The sequence below is a fragment of the Cheilinus undulatus genome, linkage group 11 (genome assembly GCF_018320785.1).
Source record: "Cheilinus undulatus linkage group 11, ASM1832078v1, whole genome shotgun sequence".
In the NCBI taxonomy this organism is placed as follows: Eukaryota; Metazoa; Chordata; class Actinopteri; order Labriformes; family Labridae; genus Cheilinus; species Cheilinus undulatus.
In genome coordinates this window covers 23,213,922-23,236,296 of record NC_054875.1, presented here as the reverse complement: position 1 = coordinate 23,236,296, position 22,375 = coordinate 23,213,922, and the positions used below count along the sequence as shown (strand labels likewise).

General features: G+C 40.4%; 1 protein-coding gene across 2 annotated transcripts in view; it reads left to right on the top strand.

Annotated features, from left to right (window-relative positions):
- Positions 1-22,375, top strand: part of cpne5a (copine Va) — a 156,076-nt gene that overhangs the window by 62,092 nt on the left and 71,609 nt on the right. For both annotated transcript variants that reach the window (XM_041799404.1, XM_041799403.1), the window contains 3 exons: positions 9,958-10,021; positions 19,230-19,333; positions 19,572-19,676. In XM_041799404.1, coding sequence (XP_041655338.1) covers positions 9,958-10,021; positions 19,230-19,333; positions 19,572-19,676 — 273 coding nt within the window. The remainder of the gene's footprint in view (positions 1-9,957; positions 10,022-19,229; positions 19,334-19,571; positions 19,677-22,375) is intronic.

The following is a 22,375-nucleotide window of genomic DNA, read 5'->3' as shown; positions in this document are numbered from 1 at the left end:
ATTAAAAAAATTAAAACTTAGATTTTCCGATATTCCCCGCACTCCTCTTTCTCTCTTTCTCTCCCCATGGAGCTTCAGTTCGCTGTCTTTCTCTCTGTTACGCTCTGACTCATCTCTTCGACCGGGCGTGCATCTTTCAAACTCTATAAACTCCAAAACTTTGGATAAGTTACTCATATCCGCCATCTCCTGGTGTAAAGTGGTAACAGCGCAGCCCTATCTCCCAATAGTACAGAATCCTTTAAAAAATTGCTGGATCCAGATGGTAATCCGGATCGGTCCCAAAATCTAATGAGTTCTTCCTTATGCCATTTCTGACATTTCCTGAAAATTTAATGAAAATCCATCCATGACTTTTTGAGTTATGTTGCTAACAGACGAACAAACAAACAAACAAACCCACCCGATCACATAACCTCCTTGGTGGAGGTAAAAAAAAAGTCTGTAGCTGTTGATATTTATTAAGGGCTTTTATTGTAAAAGCCCCCAACAGGAAATAAGGTGTAGTCAGTTGCAGCTTGACTCACCTCAGCATTACATTAGTGAAATCTAAAGCTATGGGAGCAGTAACACAATATTGAACATACAGAAATATAAAAACAACAACATTTTTTTCATGTTATGCTCAGACATGAATTTTTTTTATGCCATCACAAGTTTCTGCAAATAATTGCAGCCTTTCTGTGTTGATGTAAACTCTCTTTGCAGTAAAAAGGTGCATTTTTGAGACCAAATAACAGCTTGCTCTTACCCAAGAGGAAAATTCAGTTGGTATTTGTTCCATTTAATTCATAAAATAAAATAAAAACATGCTTTCACTTTTCATCATTTGTGTGTGTGTTTTTAAACAAAGATAAGAAAAAATCATTTAAGATCGTAAATCAAACTTTTTTAAAGGAAATCTTTCTTTTGCAGCAGCTTTTGATTAAATAAAAAGATTTCTGTAAACCTGTGTAAAATAAGAGATTCTATGGTTTTGAAATAGTCGGTATCAAAAAATTTTTCTGTAACTGAAAATGTTGGTATACATAGTAAATAACAAGACAAAAGATAAAAAGATTCCTCATTGGTGATATTTGTAGCTTCATACTTGCACCTTGTCTCTACTGTTAAAAAACAGATTCTTTGCCCATTTTTTTACATTTATGTGACGTTTTCTACAGATCATAGTTTTACTCTATTCAGGTTCTTTGTGCTTGTTTTAACAAAGCTTCAAAGTGCTCAGCATAGGTCAACTGTAGCTACCTGCATTAAACTCCAGCGGTAGTACTATGTCCTTTTGAAATCAGCCGGTGCACTTTTCATTCTGTTTCTAATCCTGGTGAGGTTAAGGGATTACGGATTTTTATCTGTGTGTGAAGATCAGGGGGATTAAAGGTATAATCTCATTTGAACCTGTGTACAGTTCTGTCAACCTTATCTAAACCTATTCAACTATGATCTACCCTGAGCGTTTACAGTGGCACAAAGCCAGATTGTCTGTCCACACCTCATCTCTGTTGGTTTTTGACCCAAATCAGTTGGATTTGTTTATTTGCCCTTACTCCCTCTGTCATCCTGAGCCATTCACTGGATTCACAAACCTGTGCAACTGAAATCTGTCTTTCGCTCAGGGAAAACTGTCCTATTTCTTGTCTTATCGCTCACCCCCTTCTAGGATAAAATGTTATTATTTGTTTATTCCTTGGTGTGAAATTGTAATATACCAGTCTTTAAAGCATGATAGCTCTGCAGTCTTTTGTCTGCTTGGAAATATGTATACACACCCTGCAACAGCTACAGATTGAAAGAATCATTTCTTTCTTCTTGGACCCTCCCTCGCTTTTGTATGCCTGACACGTTCCTGCGTTGTTAAATATCAAGACCATTCCTCATCCTAATGACCTCATGTGAACAGCATCAACAATTGCTTCTTTCTTTCTCTACTGACTTTAATCTCAGCTAACTCCTCCTCCAGCACCTCACCACCGATAGGTAAAGGAGACTACAGGCATTGTGAATCATCATTTGACGACAGCATCTGCCTCGAGATGGGGAATTATTGCGGCCACACATCAGGATGGAATATGAATAATAAAGCACATCATGAACAGTGATCTCAGATGCTTGTTTTCTGTGGACTGAATGTCTTTGATGTGAGTAGAAATAAGCTTGATATCCTCATCGGTATTCTGCAGGACAGCTGTATTGGAAAATAATTGTTTTTAAGCTGGCACTGATTGATCTCTTTCCATTCAGCTGACTGAACACGAGATCTGTCAACACAGCTGTTACTCTTTTGGGCTTTTCCACTATGACTTTTGGCTGTGCCGATCCTGATTCACTTTTCCATCTCTGGATTGGCTGCGCCAAGCTTTGCTGGGCCACGCCCAGAATGGTCCTGCTCTGGAGGACTCTGCTCTGTGATGACGTCACAACAGTCCATAATCATCCAAGGATGCCTCTCAGGCATGTTTAAGTAGCAACCGCTGCACCAAACTCTGAAGAACCTGCCAGATTACTAATAGGAGAAAAAGAAACTTTGAAGTAGAAACAACAGCCAAGCCTGGTATCTCGGTTTTGGTGGAAAAGTAAATCCCGTGATAATTGTGTTATTTTTGTGGCAACAAAGAAAATTAGTGTTTCTGTAGAAGGTTCGTGGGATTTTATGCCTCTATTATCAGACTATAAATGCAGCATTGACCTCCATTATCATTGCATCTAATTAGCTACTGGCAAAGATGTGGAGATAAGGTGCCTTTTTAGCCTTCTGGCAAACAGCTGCAACCCACCTGCCCGTCATTTAGCTAGGCCACGGCCCTAATCATGTGTAACTTGTAGCCTTCATGTTGTAGAATTGGATTGAACTTAAAGAATAAAGCCATTCAAAACCATTCCATGACGCTCCCTCTTCACAGTTTTGTGCTTACATTAATGCCAGTGGAAGTTCAGAACTCTTCAGCTATGGAATCAACAGAGAGTTGGCGTCCCTTACGCACCATTTGCCTTAGCAGTCGTTGACCCCTTTCTGTGATTTTATATGGTCTGCCTAATCATGGCTGAGTTGCTGTCGTTCCTAAATGCTTCCTCTTTCTAATAATATCACTTACGGTTGACTGTGGAATATCCAGTGGAAATTAAAGTTCACGAACCTTCTCATTGCAAAAGTGGCAGCCATCACAGTACCACGCTTGAAGTCACTGAGCTCTTCAGAATGACACATTTTATATCAGAAATGTTTGCAAATGGAGACTGCATGGCTATATGCTTGATTTTATACACTTGTGGCAACTGGTCAGATTGAAACACCTGAATTCAATCATTAACAAGTGAGACCGAATACTTTCGTTCATACAGTGTATTAAAGTCTATTGTATTGATGGGACTTCTGGACCTTTTAGCAGCCAGCCTCAAGCATATGGAATGAGATTTGTGTCAAAAAGATTCAAACAAAACTTTTTCAGTATCAAAAAAAAAGGAAAGAAACCACACGGACATCAATAATTATTACACGATGCAAACCCCGGTCTCCTGAGTGATAGACATGTATATTACCCCTGAGCTAGTGGACGAGCTGATGACCTAGGCGTAGTTCACGTTGAAAGCAAAGACGACACCTGCAGTGGCTGGAAAACTCGACAAAACACGTATGTGTACGAAACAAAACATCTACTACTACACTGACAAATAAACCTGTTTAATCAATACTTTGTTTTAATAAAGCATCAGTGATTCAGTCAAATTAATGCAAGAACGATAGTCCGCTGGTTTTCTTAAATTTCCCAGACGTGAGCTGAACAACAACTTCCGGAGCATTTGGAGTGACTGAGCTGTCACTCAAAAACTTGCTGGCCAATAGGGATACGCCCCAGAAAAGCCTGCCCACACGTGACATTTGTGTCCGAACTGAGAGCAAAAACTCAAGAAACGCAAATCAGGCAGCACAAAAGCAAAACTGAGAAGCGAGGGCAAAAGTCTGATCACTGAGAGAGAAAAACAGGAACAGTAAACAAAAAGATAGATGTTCAAAATTCAAAGGCTAATAATTTGGTTGCTATTTCACATTTGTTTTCTTGATGTTAAGATTTTTTTTTTTTTTTTTTTGCTTGGATCACATTTTTTTTGTTTTCAAATGCTAATTATTGTTTGATACTGAAAAAAGTTTTGTTTGAATCTTTTTGACACAAATCTCATTAATACAAGCACACACTCAGTTCTTTTGCATTGGCTTCATTTTTCACACCTAAATTTGCTGCTTGAGGAGAGCCCATCAGCTCTAGGCTGTTTCCTTTCTGTCTCTACTTGTTTGTTCTCGCTCTTAAGTTCAGTTTGATCTGCTGGGCTTCTCTTAAAAAGCAGGAACAGCAAAGGTCATAGCCTCCCTGACCTGATGCTAATCAGGCTTTAAATATGCATCCCACTGAGGTTTTCAGGTAGCAGCAGTGCACATCATGGTCTGACATTGGCTTGGTCAGGACCATATGGTCAGGTGTTTGTCTAGCGCCAAGGGAAGCCTGTAAGTGACAGTATGAATAATGGAGAAATGATGGATGGTGTAAAGTATCATAGCTACTTACAGTGTGGTTAGTGCAGTCACTTCTCACATGCATTACTGAGCTGCTGGAAGCCTTAATGCCTTTATTATATCACATTAATCATTCACTATACTGTAGGTACAGAAAGCCAAAGAGGATAACAGGCTGTCATCAGTCTTTTCTGAAGAGGACCACCTCATCAAATGCCTGTGATACATTCTCATTGAATTCAGGTGTCATCTCTGTGCTTTACAATTATCCCTCTTAACAATGAGTTTCATCAAATCATAGAAGTCAAGAATTGCAAGTGTTGATATTTCTTTTTTCAAATGTGGTCAAGGTAAATGAAGAAATCAGTCATTTATCTCTGCCCTGTTCGAGGTTAGAAAGGTCCTGCAGCCTCAAAACAAAAAGAAGGGAACAGAAATTAACTCATACTTTCTTACCAATCATACTCTGTAGATAAGGTTGGAAATGTAATATTCTTTAATTCAATTTGTGGAAGACAGATTCTCACCTTTATTTAAACAGTATTTGATATCAAAAACATGTTTGTGTCCTTTATTGTTTGACATTTTGAAGGAAATGCATTAATGACATAAAATAAAGCATATTTCATTCTTTTTGCAGCTTCAGTTGTGTTGCTGAAACACAATGCAGGTTAATGAATTAACAAGAAAAAAACTCCAAGGAAGGTGTTGTGGCATCAAGCCTTCATCAGGAAGTCAAACTTTCCTGAACCCTAAATATATGAAATTAAAAAAATATGATATCAAATATATACATATATGATTTTATACAGACAATAATAGTTGACATATTTCTTCTTCTGGTTGAAGATATGCACTGATTTATCGTCCACAGACAGGTGAATAATGTTTAAAAGGCACAGCACCTGACCTATCATTATGTATCTATTTTTTAAAAAAATTTGTTTGTGTAAGCTGGGTCTAAATACTTGTCGATGGGATATTTTAACTTTTTATTTAAAAAAACATTGACAACAGTTTCTAAAATTCTGTTTTCACTTTGCCATGATAGGGCACTGAATGTAGGTTGATAAGATATAAGAATGAATGTAATTTTTTTTAACAAGCCACTGTCTACTTTCTCTTGATAGATAGAAACCCTTATTGTCATGGCGTGACTACAACAAAATTGCACATGCCCCTCCCAGCAAAACTGCTTCAAATCTGTTTCAAAAATTGGAGACGACATAAAGCACACTGACTTTGCCAGTTGTGAGGTAATTTGCCCCCTCCCAACTAGTTGTGCTGCATAAATGCAATACTATACAATCACGTCTGCTGAAATGAAGAGAACTCAAAAGTTAGAGACTAAAATTCACATTCTGCATTATATCATGTGTAGATAAACAGTCATGTGCATAACATTTGGGCATGTCATCATGTTACCCGATGTGCCCCAACCCAAGGCTGAGCAGGGGGGCAGCTAGAGTCAAGCTCAACACATGTCATCACATGTGTGTTGTCTGGCAGCCAAGGTCAAGCTTGACGGCACCTCTTTAGTCTGGGCCTTCTCACCCCTTGGAATATGCCTGGAGACAGATGGTAGGTTTTGGGCGCTTAGGACTTCAACAAATTATTTTCCTAGGCCCCTGGCATTATGTAAGGTCATCCAGGGCACAGCCTTGTTTGTGACAATCCTCCTTTCTTCCCGTGGTGCCCTCAGTCTGACTTACTCCTTATTACACACCTTACTTCAGCCTCAATTTTTTTGTCCCAAATATGCTTGAAAGTTCTGCACAGAACTGTATCTAAATTCTGGCTTTTTTACATAACCTGAAACACTGATGCCATTGCATCGCTTTGCTGACATGATTTTGCAAGCTGGGAATCAGGACTTTAAAACATTCCCTGATCCCCTGCTAATGTTGTAATTTGAATATTCAGATAATTGTGCAGCATCATTGGAGACAAATATGAAACACGTTTACACGACGAACAATTAAAGCCCATCAGTTCCTCAAAGCAGTCAGACTGTGGACCTTGTTCTTAAAAGATAGCACAGCAAGGACCAAAGCCGCACATTTCACTTAATTTCATCATCAAAGCGTTTTCCCTGTGAGAAAACCTCCACGAATGAGTGTCGAGCGAATTGGGCCTCTTGATGCCGGACACTTCATATCGCCAGCTCTCATATTTCTGTGCTGAAGCTGCAGAGAAACTGTCAGTCTCTGCAATGAAAAGGAAGCCACAGATGAGTCACAGGAACCGTATTTATCCATTCAGTGCTTTCTTGCTCCCCAAGTTAACTAGTCATTGTCAGAGAAAATGCCACACTCAATAATGCATGCCTGATTTCAAAGTCCATTGCCCTTTTGGTACCCACTGTAGTCTCTGCGGCAGTGATTAGAGCAGGGCAGTGCATCTTAACATGTCTGGGGCTGATATTTTAACAATCTCTGGATCTCATTTTCCACTTTGTAATGAATATTGGCTCTTTTTTTAACCTGAGGGAGAGAGTGTGACCTGTGGAGTGTTCAGGGTTTTACTGGCCTCTCCGGTTAGGGCTTTAGTGGCTCTTTGAGGTGCCATCAAACTGCACGCTGACAACCTGGAGTGAAACATCAATAATTCAAGGACAGTTAATTCACCTTGAGATTGGTCTCTATGGAGCGTCAAGATAGAAAAGAGTGCAGTCTTTTCATACTATGATAGCTCTTCTTTACATTTTGCCCCATTAAAAGCTGAGACAATAGCAGTTCTGTTGCACATAAGGGCAGATGTGTAGCATTTTCAGCTGGATGCTTTTGTTTGGTGGATTTACTGTATATTAAGATATTGATCAAAGTTTGTACACAAGCAGCTACTATAGCTTCTATGTAGCTTTATATAGGGCCCAATGAAATCTGTTTTATTTTTTGCCAAATTCCGTTTTTCTTTTTTTAATTTTTTGGAATTCAGTTTTTTAACCTTTCCACTGATTTTACCATAAAAAAGTACAGTGTCCTGTTTATGTAAATTATTAAAATTTACACCAATTATATAGAAATCACCTTAAATTTATTGAAAAAGGGCCACAGGTGGCCCAGGAGCTGTTGTTTGGATAACCCTGATATAAAATAATTATAACCAATGTAACAGTCAGATAATCCTGACATTTTCAGACACATCCACGTGTATAATCACATCCTAACTGATGTTTATAATGTAAATGAAGAAATCCTCCTGTTCTCTCAAACACAGTGATAGTAACTTAATAAGAAGTTAACATTAAAGTTAAATGATTAAAAGTAAACCTGTTGCTTAAACTTTTCTTTAATCTCTCAATATGTAACAGTTTGTGAACAGACTCTCACAAACTGTAACAGTTTGATGCTGTGTTGTGATCTACTCCTGACTGTAATGGTTCTCTCTTCGTCTCTCTCCATCCTTGCTGTCTGTCCGCCTGCCTAATATCAGACCGCTACATTAACGCAGACACATATTGTCTCCTTAAGCAACCAAAGGGAACTACAGTATCTACAGGAGGAATTGTTAAGCTAACTGATACTCGAATATAACTTCATTTAGACAACGGGACTTCATGAAATCTCGAGTCCATCCGACTCGAGTTTGAAGCCCTTGAGGTGAGCAAGTTGTGACTTCAGCTGTGAGCCTCGCGCACAGACACACCTCTCTCTCCGTGACTCTCAGGTGTGGTGAGGTAAAATGACTGGAAGCACGGATGAGTTTTCTGTGAGGTGCAATATTATGTTGCACGATACTGCCCTGTGTTGAGCTACGTGATGTTTGCCGGCGTTTTGTGCCGCTGCTTTGACATGCTTTGTGTTGTTTAGGAGGGGGTGGAGTGAGTGTTTGTTACGTGAGGCACAAGTTGTGCCACACTTTAGTGATCCCTCTGGAACATATTCACCAGATACACTTTCCTCTTTCTGAAAAAAATGCAGCATTTCAGTTAAATTAATTTTATTTCCACGATTTCCACGTTAAATAGTATATTCCCTTTTTATTGGCCAATTCTGCGATTCCGTCCTCAATTCCGTTAACGTGGAAATCATAGGGCCCTATTTATACTGTGTATATGAAAGACCTGGTTAAACTGAGAAAGGCCAGTAAAGGTTAATGGAAACACCCTGAACCATATCTCTTAAAACACTGCAAACAATTCCTGCACGCACTGATAAGAATGAGGAAACACTCTATCTCTTTAAAAGCTCCCCTGGCTTTCCTGATGCAGGTGTGTGCTGCAGATTATCTTTGTAGTTAATGAAAACTTGTGCTGCTGTTGTGAAAGGCTCCTTCCAGTTAAATGTATAAAATCCTGCATTACTGCCAGTCAGATCAGCTTTCACAGCTTGATGAGAATCTGCAGCAGGTCTGACCTTCTAATGATCAGCCCTCCGGCTAAGGCCTCAGCAGGACTCTGCTGTAATCTGTACCTCTTTATGCTTAAAAATGGCAGAATTGTCTGCAGCTGAAGCGCTATTGTATGATTGCAAAGTTGATTCAGCCTTGCCCTGAATTTCATGGGAAGGGCTTTACATTCTCTCCTCCTAGCTTCAGTGGATCCTGGGTAGAAAAACCCTTTTGTCACCTTTTTATAAAATACACCCAAGTAACATTTAGCACAAACTCCAGAGCAGTGTAGTCTATTTTTGTTAGTGGTATTGTACTGGCATGCTATAGAAGAGGTGAGACACAGGAACACAGGCACACAGGGAACCTGTTTTGTGCTACGATGTGTCTTCATCATCTGCTGAGGCGGGAATCTGTGGTAAACAACTGCAGACCCACAGAGCTTTAGACTCCCAAAATGCTGCTCCCAAACACAGATCAGAGGAGTTCTGTGTCTCAGCACTTTATTTCCACATGCACAGAAAACTCAAGAGTCAGTACTTATAACTTGTTTTTGATTCAGTTACAGTGGTGAATGAGAAATGTGCTCATTAGAGCTGTCAAACTGTCACTCTAATGTGGTTATTTCTACTGCATTAAAGAATTAAAGCCATCTTTGAAGGTAAAAATGTCTGTGTTGTCAGTCTAAAATGAAAAATGTGACTGCAGGAAAAAACCCTTTGAACACTAATCTCTCTAATTACTATGTTTTTTAAGGTGTCAGTATATTAACTTGTTAAAATGGCTTCCAGGAGTGACAAACCAAAACAGCTGAGGAAGAGTGAAGACATGCTTTTTGGCCTTCTTTGAGAACAAAACTACACTAACAGTTTTTATTAAACTACAGCTAAATGACTCAGCTGCAATTTTCCCTTCCATTGTTTTCTTAAGAAATAAAGATCTGAGCTGTGTGGGGCAGATTGACTGCACTTGCATGACTTAGGAGTCTTGCAAAATGCAATAGTCTGCCTCTGAAAGGTTTTTAAGCAAAAAATATGCAAAATTAACAAATGTGCCTTTGAATTTTGTTCTGCTAATGTTATATTTCTGAAAGATTAAATTATATTGTTTTGTTTTTACAGTGGCATACCTGGGAAGAAATGTGGGACCATTATCTTGTCAGCTGAGGAGCTAGGAAACTGCAGAGTGAGTTCAAAAGTTTTTGTACAAATGTTATTGTCTTATAATACATGCTGAATGATAGGTCTTATTAATGTTCTCAGATGTGGTTAGAATGTGTTGTCTAATCGTCAGTGAGCAACATGAACATTCATGTGTAAAAACAACTTTTACTTCCTCTTATCCCTCTACTAAGACCCACTTATCAGTGATCCACCAAACACAGTCACTACATACTATCCATTCCACTCAGTTATGTCTGACTTAGAAGACAGAAACAGCAGACAGTATGCATCATAAAAACTGATTTAAAAAATAGCAGCAAGTGCACGCTGCAGAGCCCCTCTGTCTTAGCACCACTGAGGCAAGAAGAGAGAGCAGGCTGCAAATACCTGCCCTGCCTTGAGCAGTAGGAGACAAAAAATCACAAGATCACTGGAAACTATGCCTTCACACAGGAGTTCACGCGATAACAACTGTTACTAACATTAGAGTAAGATATGAAAAACAGATTTTTTTGCCTTTTTAAGGTTAATTTGCATTCCATTTCAGAATCATTCAGTGGTCTTGTTTGCTTCTACTGTGAGTAGAACTGGGCGATATGGCCTAAAATTGACATCCTGATATATTTTTGCTTAATCCTGATACACGATATATATATCATGATACTTTGAAATGTCCTCTAAGTGGCTGTATAATGTTTAATTCAGCTCCAAATGACACCAGTTTGGTGATAAAAATAGACTGTTCTATTGGATTTTTAATACAGTTGTATGCAGAAAGGATAAAAGTCAATATAAAGTCAAATTTAACACACTGTTTTATTTTGAAAAGGACTTCATTCAAACTTACTAATTAATCAAAAATACATACAGTGCTTAACAAATTTATTAGACCACCCTAACCCTAACCAAAGTAAGGTTTATGCCACAGCTAAATTAACAGCATTGGTAAAACCAAAATCATTTTTTATATTTCTGCAATGGTTAATACACCAATATGTAGAAGCTCTTTAACCCAAATGATATTTTTAATGCTAAGATATAATTATTAATGTTATCCATGAATTTTCAAATTTACTTATTTACATAAAAACTGAAAAAATAGTAAAGCACATTAATATTTCTTGATTAATATGTCAAATTATAGTTATTTACTTGCAGTCCTGAAGAGAAAAATGAGTTTAAGTGGTTGAATGTTATGCTTGATTAATTTCTGACTTCTCAGAGAAGCCCAGTGAGCCGGCTCAAATTTGGGTGAATTCAGTTTGAAATTCCTCATTTCTGTTCAAAATGGTAAAACGTGGAGAACTCACTGAAAATGAAAGAGTTCATATTAAAGCACTTCATGATGCTGGATGGTCTTTGAGACATATATGACAGTGGTCTAATAAATTTGTTAAACACTGTATGTCTTGAAATACTCTATCTTTTATAGTGTATGGACAGTCTTGAAATGTTTTCTGTGTTATGTTTACTCTCGCTGATTATAAAATGATTATTTTCCTCATTGAAGGTTAAGCAAACCTTCACAAACCTCACCAAACCTGCATGCAGCCAATGGCTAAAGCCCTGCAGTCTAGTCCACCATTCAGGCTCACAGCTGTGATTATATTAGTCCGTCATCTGTGCTGATGACCACTGGACCAATTTCTGACAAGTTCATAACATAGGAGCGTCTTTAGAGCTTATTTAAGAAGCTCTCCTGTGTGATCATGGGGGGAAAAGCTCGTATGGGGGCAGGAACTTTTTTAACTCAGTGTTTTCAGTGTTTTGAGCTGTTAGGCTGAGATAAGCCTCTGTAGTTGTTGAGAAGTGGATCATATTTGTCAGCTGCTGGGCCGTCTTCTCTCTGACGTGTATGACTCTGGCAGGGAGTTTTCAGCAAAATGCTCGCGCCCAGGCAGATCACATATTCTGGGTTAAGTGTCTTTATGAGATTTTTAAATCCTGGCTTTTCAACAACACTGGGCTCATGTCCTTAGCGGTGTGTTATGTTACTGTCACCGTTATCTCGGAGTCATCTTGTGGTGTATTTTAACGATTACCATGTGAGTTCGACCTCTTCCTTTTTAATGCTGAACCCCTGGCAGATGACAGACCCAGCGCTGTTTCTTGTAGTCCATCTCTGAACACAGATAACTAGTTGCTAACGCGCCACGCTGCTCTGTTTACCCATAGTGTTTACCTCCTCTCTCCTCCGTTGATACAAAAACATGCATGTGTGGAGGAACTTTTTCTGGATGGGTGGAGGAGGGAGCTCTCTGCTGTGAGAGATGCATTCAGGGACAATGGAAGAAGCGAAACTCCAGCGAGAAATGCACGCTGACAGCTTAAAACTTCCACATAATTTATACTTGGATGTCCACGATATAGTCATTTTATACATTGTGTGTGGCAAAAGCCGCGATACATCGAGTATACTCGATATATCTCCCACCCCTAACTGTGAGTACACAAGGAAGACAGAGAGGCAGACTGGTTGTGTATCTTGAGGCTTGCAATACCTGTCCTTAGAGTTTACTGTAGTTGATAGATTTGTGAATTAGTGTGTGACACACTAAAGGGAAATACATGAAGTGCATGCTGTCTCAGTCACATAATGCATGTTTAGTAATGTTCTTAAGCTTGCTTAAGTGAAGCGGCTTGTTTAATAGGCTTTTCAGCAATATAATACATTACATTATATCTGTCCCAATTTAAGCAGCAGTATAAGCCACGTCGCTGTGTAATTGTGTTTGTCAGTTAGAAATAGTGTACATAGTGAAAATGCCATCAGTTTGATTGGTCATTTAATGCACTCCCCTTCATTGCAATCACTGAAACACGCATTTCTTCCAATGTGAGCTGTGTTAATCCATGGGTCTGCATTGATAACCTGTGTCCACTAATGCCCATTGGCTTTCTTTCTGCGCTGCTAAATGAAGATAGTGAATAATCACATTACACTGCTTCCATTGGAGCAGGACCAAGACTTATTGACCAGAACAGCCCACCTCCCTTAGAGGCTATAAAGCAAACCATTGAGCTGCAACTATTGTGCAAAGGTTTTATGATATCTTAATGCATAAGCATCAAATGATTTGGCTCTGTAACTTTCAGAGTATGCTTACTAAAAGAATCTGGCCTCGCAGTAGTTGTACTTTTTACCACAAGAGCACCATTCATTCCTGAAGTGATAAACAGTCTTTGATTAGCGAGCGACAGAAAAGCCATGCTGACAATAAAACTGCCATGCTAACCATTACTGATTTGGTCCTTGCTGGATTGAAGTGTTAGCGCTCACAGTCATTGAGGCGCTTCTGTGAGTCATCAGGTGCTTTGGATCTGCAATGATAGGAGTAAGCATTATCACCGAGAAGCACCACTTCACCAAGTGCTTTGTAATTTAAATGCAAATGATCAATACAGGTACAAATGACCATTTACACTCTCACAGGCACGATTAGAGAGACACAGACTATGCAGGTCAGCCCAGACATGTCCTGTTTACACATTATATGACCCTGAATATAAATGCCTTGAGTGAGAGAAAAGAATAAGAACCTATGAGAAAAAAGGGAGATTATCGCTGTCTAACAGCCTAAAGACCCTGCTGTCAGAACATGTCCCCCACCTGTGTATTGTGGCAGTTTGGAATTGCTAGCATCCATCTGGACTTTGTTTATTCTCTAATCCACCTGTGACCAATAAATGGAGGCAGCAGAGTCGCTGCATCGCCTGAGGTAAACACCGCAACTCTTGTTTGGGGAAACTGAAACCAGGAGAGTGGGAATCAACGAGTGGAAGTTCTGCAGGGACTGTTAGCCAAGAGGCAGGTTGGCTCTCTCTCACCTTGTCGGAGGATTTGCCAGGTATCATTAGGCAGAGCAACAGCCTCTGCATGGATCAAAGGCTTCCTCTTGGCTGTCATTATTTCTGGCATATATGACATGCTGAGCAGCAGCTGGCTCTCTCTCTGATCCTCCTCGCAGTAGTCCAGCAACAACTCTGGCTGATTTAGATCTAAGTAAACCATACAGGACTCAATATATGACAGTACTTAACCAAGGAGGGGTTTTCTGTTTGCTAACTTATAGCCTTCTATTCCTATACTGAAAAATCATACTAGTTATACAGTTGAGTTTTATGTTTTGTTTTTGGCACATCCCTTAAACAAGTTTTTAATTACTGTAATCAGAGAACAAGTTTAGATTTGCCACCATATTTATCAGATATTTCTTCTTATTGTATGCTCAAATCTCTTTACAAATATCCCAGAGGCTCACAGAATAAGCTGAGTGATATGTAAGGAATACAAACAAATTGTGCTTCATATTATCCTCTGGCTCTGGATCCATTTAGTACTGCTCACAATATGCCATCCTGAGGATGTCATAAGCTTATGTAACCAGTGCTCAACTATTGTCTGCACTGCCTTGAGTTCCTTTGACAGACCTACAGTCTCACTTTCTAAAAGTGACAGTGAAAATTCCTCGGCCACTTACCCCATACAGAGATCTCTCACTACAGCAGAGGATGCACATTGCACTCAGTATCCCCTGCTGCTCTTAAACCTCAGTGGCTGGAATGAATGTTCTGCCTTTTTTCCCCACTTAATAAGAGAACACTCAGAGGCATCAAAGTGGGGATGTGTTATCTGTGCCTAATGAAGGCTAAAGCCACCGTGTTACCCTGGTAGTCTAATTGTAGGGGCTGTGTCAGGGCTAAGCAGGACGGGTATTTGATGGTAATTTTTTAGGGCTTGGCTACCATACCTAAGCAATCTAACATAATGTGTGCTTTTTATTTTAAACCTGCAAAATGAGCCACAGCGGGATCTGAGAAAATTAGATGTTCTTGTAAAAAAGCTGTTAGGGGAGAGCTTGACACAATTTAGGAACAAACTGCACCATAAAAGGCTCTAACAACATGATATAATCTCAGTGCACAAATATGAGAACACAATCCTGTTCTAATTTACTTGTTAAGTATATCAAATAAGAAGACACGAGCATTATAACAGGAAATGACATTAGGGAATGGCTGTAGAGTATCTGTACAACAATTCTGCACCACTGACTGTTATAATCAACTTTTCATAATCCTTCCCTTCCAATATTTTCAAAATGATTAGAAACAGCATTTGTAATCAAATTAGCTCAATCTTCAAGGAACAGTACTGAGTTATTTTACTTTATAAAGATGAGGACAAAATTATCTGAAGAGGTTTTCTAGATTGGAGACCTCAGAATTCCATCTCTGATTTTTGCAGATGATATGGTTCTGTTTGCTTCCTTAGCTGGGGATCTCCAGCAGGCATCGGGACATTTTGAGTGTGATTTGGTTGGAATTAGAGTCAGCAGCCCCAAGACTGAGGCCATGGTTCTCTGCTGGAAAGTGGTGGATTGCTCCCTCTGGGTGGGGAGTGAGTCTCTGTCTCAGGTGAAGGAGTTCAAGTACCTTGGGGTCTTGTTCACGAGTGAGGGTTAATGGAGCGTGAGTATGACAGACAGATTGGTGCAGCATCAGCAGTACTGCATTGTGCCAGACTGTTGTCATAAACAGGGATCTGAGCTGGAAGTCAGAGCTCTCTTGGGCACCCCCTGTGGAGGTATTTTGGACACTGCTGGCCTCAGGGAAGACCTAGAATGTGCTGGAGGGATTATATATCCTGTCTGGGATGGGAACTCCTTGTGATCATCCAGAAGGAGTTGGAAAGTGTCCTAGGAAGAGGGATGTCTGGATTGATTTGCTTAGCTAGCTACCACTGCAAGCCAGCCCCGGATAAGCAGAAGAAGATGGATGGATGGATGGATGGATGGATGGATGGATGGATGACAAAATTATTAACCCCCTTTGAAACTTCACTTTTTTAAAATGATTTCCCAAGTGCTGCTACAAACAGCAAGGAATTTTAACACAGCTTTTCCAAACATCCTAATTTTATTTTAGATGCTTGCATTATTTTACGTTTTACGATACGTTTTTTCATTTTACGATATTGTTTGGGTTTAACACCTCTTACTTCTTTCTTCAAACCTAAGCAATGCCTCTATGACCAAAGAGCTCTAGTTTGGTCTCATCTGACCAAAGTATGCAGTATGCATAATATTTCTCCAGGTTGTCCTGAGCATCCTTCAGTCTGGCTTGATGGTGTCTTTTATGCAGAAGTGTTTTTCTTGTGTTACAGGCTAAGCCTGGGTAAACAGACAAAGATACAATCTACTAGCCTTGACATCTAGTATTTTAAATAAAGAGACATTCAAAAGAAGACAGGACTGGTTTTCAATACAGGAGATACAAGCGGGGTAAGCTCACCTGCATGATGGCCAGCTGGGCCTCCAGCGCTGTGGTGAGTGGCATGTCACAGCTTCGTTGTAGTTCAGTGTTTGTATGGTGGTTCCATCCATTTTCTTTATCGCTTATTCTGCCGAGAGTCTCAGGGGGCTGTAGCTATCCCAGCTGTCCTTGGGTGAGAGGTGGAGTAAACCTTGGACTGGTTACCAGTCGATCACAGGGCTGACATATACAGTACACACAAACAAACAAACAAACCGTTATGCTCACACCCACACCTATGGTCAATTTAGAGCCACCAGTTAACCTAACAATCGTGCATTTGGTGGTGGGAAGAAGCTGGAGTCCCCAGAGACAACCTATGCATGCTCTGGTAGAACACGCAAACTCCACACAGAAAGACCCTGACCAGGAAGCAAACCAGGAACCCTCTTGCCATGAGGCTAACTCCTGGGTTGCTGTGCAGCCCTGTTTGGTTGGGTTTTAACTCAAAATAATGACTAGTTTCAGTCAAGTCTGTGCGTAGGGGTTGGCTGTAGAGTTCCGTAACATGTGAGTTGGCACATCCTCATCCTCTTAGTGGTGTCACTAAGACCCAGTTCTTGTGATATCATTTAAAGGTGACAACAACAGCTTTGCACGCACTGCTGGCATGGTACATTCAAGATTATCAGACAATCCAGTGACAGTTCAACATGGCTTAACCCATTGTTTATTTCCCGCATGAAAACCAGTCCAAAACAATTAACAAAGCAGTGAAGGAGGAGGAGGAAGAAAAAGAAGAGAAACTCTGTGTTGCTTCCTTCCTCACACTTGATCTGCAGCCTCTCAGTCCATTCCTGTGCAGGGCTCTAGTGACTGTCTTCTTTGAGATTACAATTCCTGATTCAGTAAAGTCATTCACTTCTGTCTTGGCAGTTGTTCTGGGGTCTTTAAACATATCTCTCCTAGTTTTCTTAGCAGAATCTTGAAGATCTTTCAGTTTCAAACCTCTGCCAGGCTTGTTCTGTACTGTGTGCTCTCTTTGAATTACTTGATGATACTTCTCACTCCAGTTTTTGACAGCATTTGGAAATGCTGTGATAACTTTGAATATCCTCTTGCTTTATGAGCATCAACATTTCTTTTTTCATGCCTAAAGAAATTTCTTTTGTTTCTGCCATCATTCTTTCCAGTGACAGCTCAAACACTTACTGAAGCTTAGCATTAGCTCATGTAGGACACAGTGGTCATATACACAGCCATGGTTAGCTGACAGCCAGTTGATCCCAGTTATCACCTCCAGCTCCCTCAGCCAATCACAGCTCTTTCTCTCAACACAGCAGTGTATTTAAATATGATGTACTTCTCACTAATCCCTGCTTGCATTAATGCTGATGCACCACGCTACTGCTGGCAAAGCTTCACCTCCCCCACCCCAGCCTCCTCCTTTATAGCATAAAGCTGGTTGCACCCTCATATTCTGATTCATGCTACTATGGATTAATTGCTTTTGAACTAATTTTATGGTACTCAATATGCATTTTCATAGATATATCTATCCACATGGGGTTTCTAGCCATGCGCTGGTTAAATGTGACAAGAGTGTTCCTGAATGGACTCAAGTTTTTCTTTTGTGTATAAATTGTAAGATAACCCTCACGTTAACCTCAGTTGAGCTAAGTTTTCATAAAAAATAAGACTTAAAGGGGTCTAATAATTTATACCCTTGTAGGTTTTGTTTTTTTGTGAAATAATTTCTGTGCAAATTCAAATAATGTAAGTATCCAAAATAAAACTAGAATGTTTGGAAAAGCTGTGTTAAAAATTCCTTGCTCTGTTTAACAGCAATTGGGAAGTTCTTAGAAAAATGAGTTTCATAGGGGGCTAATAATTCAGTCCTTGTCTGCATTTATTTGATGCATCCATCTTTTTGTTCGCAGTTTCCTCAGATGTTGAAGTTTCTCTTTTATCATGTTTGTGTCCAATGCTTAAAGTAATGTGAATGGTCAGTGAGAGGCTGGTCAAAGGCAGAGGCACCCACACTGATGTGGGTCAAAGCAATCAATAGAGGCCCTGCCCAGCACCGCACTGATTCTGATCTAATAGCTACCCGTCAAAACCTTAAAGCCAGGGGGGAAACCAACAAGGTAAAAACATCTCCTCTTTCTGCTTGCTGAAGGCTCTGAGTGTCTTTTTGCTCCGACTCACCCTTAAAAAATGCTGATTTAAGATTGCATAAGCAGTGTGCTGCAGGGCTAAATGGCTTAGACAAATTTATACTGCATTCATTAGACGTTGAGATAAAGGCTTTCGGAAATGGAGAACACTTTGCAGAAATTTACCTGTCCAGTCTGTGCCCTCTACACAGCTCCATTATTATACAACGCAGAGTAATACCTTGACCACAGGGAGAATATCTGTAACCAAGAGCATTATGGGGCATGTTCATTGTCCTCGAAATGGCAGCGTGTATTGAAATGCTGCCTAAATGAGTATAATTATGGTAATACCAGCCTTTCTAATGTATCATTAGCTGCACTCACACCCTCCACATCCTTTTTGTACACAGCCCCCTCTGCTCCCTCTCTATGCAGGGTTTTAGATTCCATTTCTGTGCCTCTGCATGCTCCCTCATACTGTCACTATGGTTGTATCCAGCACAACAAGGTGTTTAAAATCATAATATCCCTTATTCCATCAACTGTTGTAATGCAGGAGTTGCATAAAAAAAAAAGAAAAAGAAATTAATGCTTTCTCAGTTTTGGGAGTCGGTGGCTTGTTTTGCCCTGCTCTTATTAGGATTCACTCAGCACTTTGCTTTTTTATTTGGTGCTTCAGTGCTTTTATATCTTGGCACACTGCATGTATAAACAAACAACAGAAGGCAAACAGAAGCAGGAGCATGGATTCACAATGTCCTTTACTTTTTTTTCCTTTTCATTCCTCTGTCTTTTTTCTCACTCTTCTGTCTGAAGGATTATGCCACCATGCAATTCTGTGCCAACAAACTGGATAAGAAGGACTTCTTTGGGAAGTCAGACCCCTTCATGGTCTTCTACAGAAGCAATGAGGACGGCACGTAAGTTTGCCTGCTCTTTTATTTCATTTTGACAGAGAGGCAGGAGGGCGTTGACGTCAAAGATGAAGGCACCCAAGGTCGAGGATATTACATTAAGATGCTGCGAACTCAGCGGCATAAAGATAAATGAATGCAGAAATGGCTTTCAGAGCACAGCATACAGAGATTTACTGTAGTTTTTTTTCTCTGAGAACATGTCTTTAAGGATTTTTATATCCCTGTCAACCTGCATCTCCAGGTTCACCATATGCCACAAGACTGAAGTGGTGAAGAACACGCTGAACCCTGTGTGGCAGCCCTTCTCCATCCCTGTCAGAGCCCTCTGCAATGGAGACTATGACAGGTAGGATGATAGATGATGTACAATAAAGAGTTCTGCACACCCACACTGACATGCACTATGATAGAATGATTTTCCTGTAGTTTCAGTGTGGTGTTCTTTTTGCAGAATGGGTTCGATGCAGAAAATTCAAACACTTTTGATTTTTCAATGTTATTTCATCTGCTGTCAAAATGGAAAACTGTTAAAAGCCTACATGCTACCTTAGCTGGCTGTTCATTGATTTCCCACAACCAGCAGGGGCATTTTGTTGTATTTGATGTTTCTGATTGGTGTTTCCAGTGCCATCTCCCATCTTATCTTAAATCTTCCCGAGGAGCAAGAAAAGAGTGAAAAGATTAAAGAGGAGTGAGAAAAATTGGAGGAGGAGGATGAGTGGCTGTACCTGCTTTCTCTGTGGATCTTCAGGGGCTCTGCTATGTGTAGGTGTTTATCTGGGTCCAGTGCAAGTGTGTAAAAGTTGTCATAGAGCATGTCAAAGCTTGCCCTCTCCACCACGCTGGGTGTCAGCCGAGAATCTCCACTTCGATTCCGTCTCTACTCACCTGCATGGAGGAGCTAATTGGGTCAGACAGATGGAGTGAGAGCATGAAAGACGACTGATTCCCTTTGAGGATTTTGATGGCAGGAGGAATTCATGGCTGGAGTCTGGCTAATACCTCATATCTCCATTTTTCATGATTTTAATTTTTTCCATTAAACAGTGCTAGTGGTCATCCTTTACATCTGTCACTAACCTTGCAAAACAAACGTAGCAGAAAAAATATGGAAATTTGTGTTTGGTAGATGACTTCTTTGTTGTAACAGTGCTTCTTGGCAATAAATCTTATACCATTGTAAAGCCTGTTTATTCTCCTTTTCAATGGTGCCACATTTGTAAGGAACATATGTTTGTGGGATGAGCAGCAGAGCTGAGTATGTGGGTTGCACCTATGTGCCAAATCTTCTCTTCCAATGCTAAACAGCTTATTCTGCCATTCACTCTTGTTTAGTGGATTGAACGATTGAAGTCTGAGGTACAAGACATATTGGCAATTTATTCATGTAACAGGAGCCTCAGTAGCGTGTGGAAGAACCATACACAACCACAACAGCCTGGCACCTCCTCCTCATGCTGGTCACCAGGCTGTGCGATGGCATCCCATTCATAACCAGCATTTGTCACAGGTCAGCCAATGTGGTTGTGGTGGTCACTCTGGTACGAACAGCACGCTCAAGCTGATCCCCAAGCAGTTCAATGTGGTTGAGGTCAGGACTGATGGAGGCCATCCCATCCTCTCCACTCCCAAATTCTGGAGGTAGTGTGTATAAACCTCACTCTGTGGGGGCAAGGGTTGACATCTTGGAGGATAGAGTTCAGCCCCAAACTGTGGAGATATGGGATCGCTACTAGTTTACAGGATTTCACTGATATCTCTAAGCATTGAGATTGCTGCCAGTGATGACAAGCCTTGTTTTTCCAGTGAGGGAGATGCCCCACACCACGACACTGCCTTCACCAAAAGATGTTACTCTATCGGTGTAGCAATCAGCATAACGTTCTCCACGTCTTCGCCACACTTTGACCCTATGATCCAACTGTTGTGAGCAGAATCTGGACTCATTGCTGAACATACAGTAATGTTCTTCCACATGTTCAAGTTCCAGTACATTTCTTGCTGACGCCAGTGCAAACAGGTCTGACGGTGAAGGGCAGTCATGGCAGGCCTTCTGGCAGCCCTATGAGACCAGAGATTGACTGCGTGCAGTCTGTTCTGGATTTTCTTGGCCATCTGCCATATTTTCCTGCAAACCTTGACTGCAAATCTGATAAAGACAGCCTACAGTGCCAATCAGGCATCTGACTGTCAACACATGGTTGTACCAGAAGCTCAAAACAAGAATCAGTACCAACAGCAAAATAAGCTGTTTGGCATTTGCAGACAAGATTTGGCAACCTACATACTCAGATTTGCTGCTCATCCCACAAACACATGTTCCTTACAAATGTGGCTCCAGTGAAAAGGGGAATAAACAGGCTTTATGATGGTATAAGATTTTTTGCCAAGAAGAATAGTTAAAACAAAGAAATAATCAACCAGACACAAATTTCCTTTTTTTTGTGTGCTAAGTTTAGATGGATGTGCCAGCCTCTATCTCAGTTATCAGGCAAATCCATCTTGCAAAGCTCCATTCCACAATGTTTGTGCCTAATCATAAACTGTTCGAACTAATCAGTGTTATTTGAGGAGAATGAGGCTGTAGCCAAGGGTGGGGCTTAGTTGTGCTGGAAGCAGTTAGCAATGGCCTTCGCCAGTGGAGCAGTTAGCTATCGTGTAGTGGCAGTTTATACGCATGGCAATGTCTGTGTCTGAGTAAGTAAGTCAGTAAGTAGGTAAGTAACTGACTGAGTGACGCTAATTTATAAGCCTTACAATACAGAGTTGTGTTTGCTTGTACTGAATGCTGGCAGCGATGGCTGCCTCCACTGTGTTCACTAGAGCCATCCATACTTGGTTTACTTATGCTGAACGCCCTCTAATGGCTGCCTCCACTGCTCTAAATACTCAGATATAGCTTTAGCATGGCCTCTATTTAACCAGAACTGGGCCACATTTCTGTATGACAAAGAATTAAACAACCCTACAAGCTTTTCATGTTGGGAAAAATGTTTTCACTCCTCTGCTGACCTGCTTTGGCATGACTATGTGATAGTTGAGGGG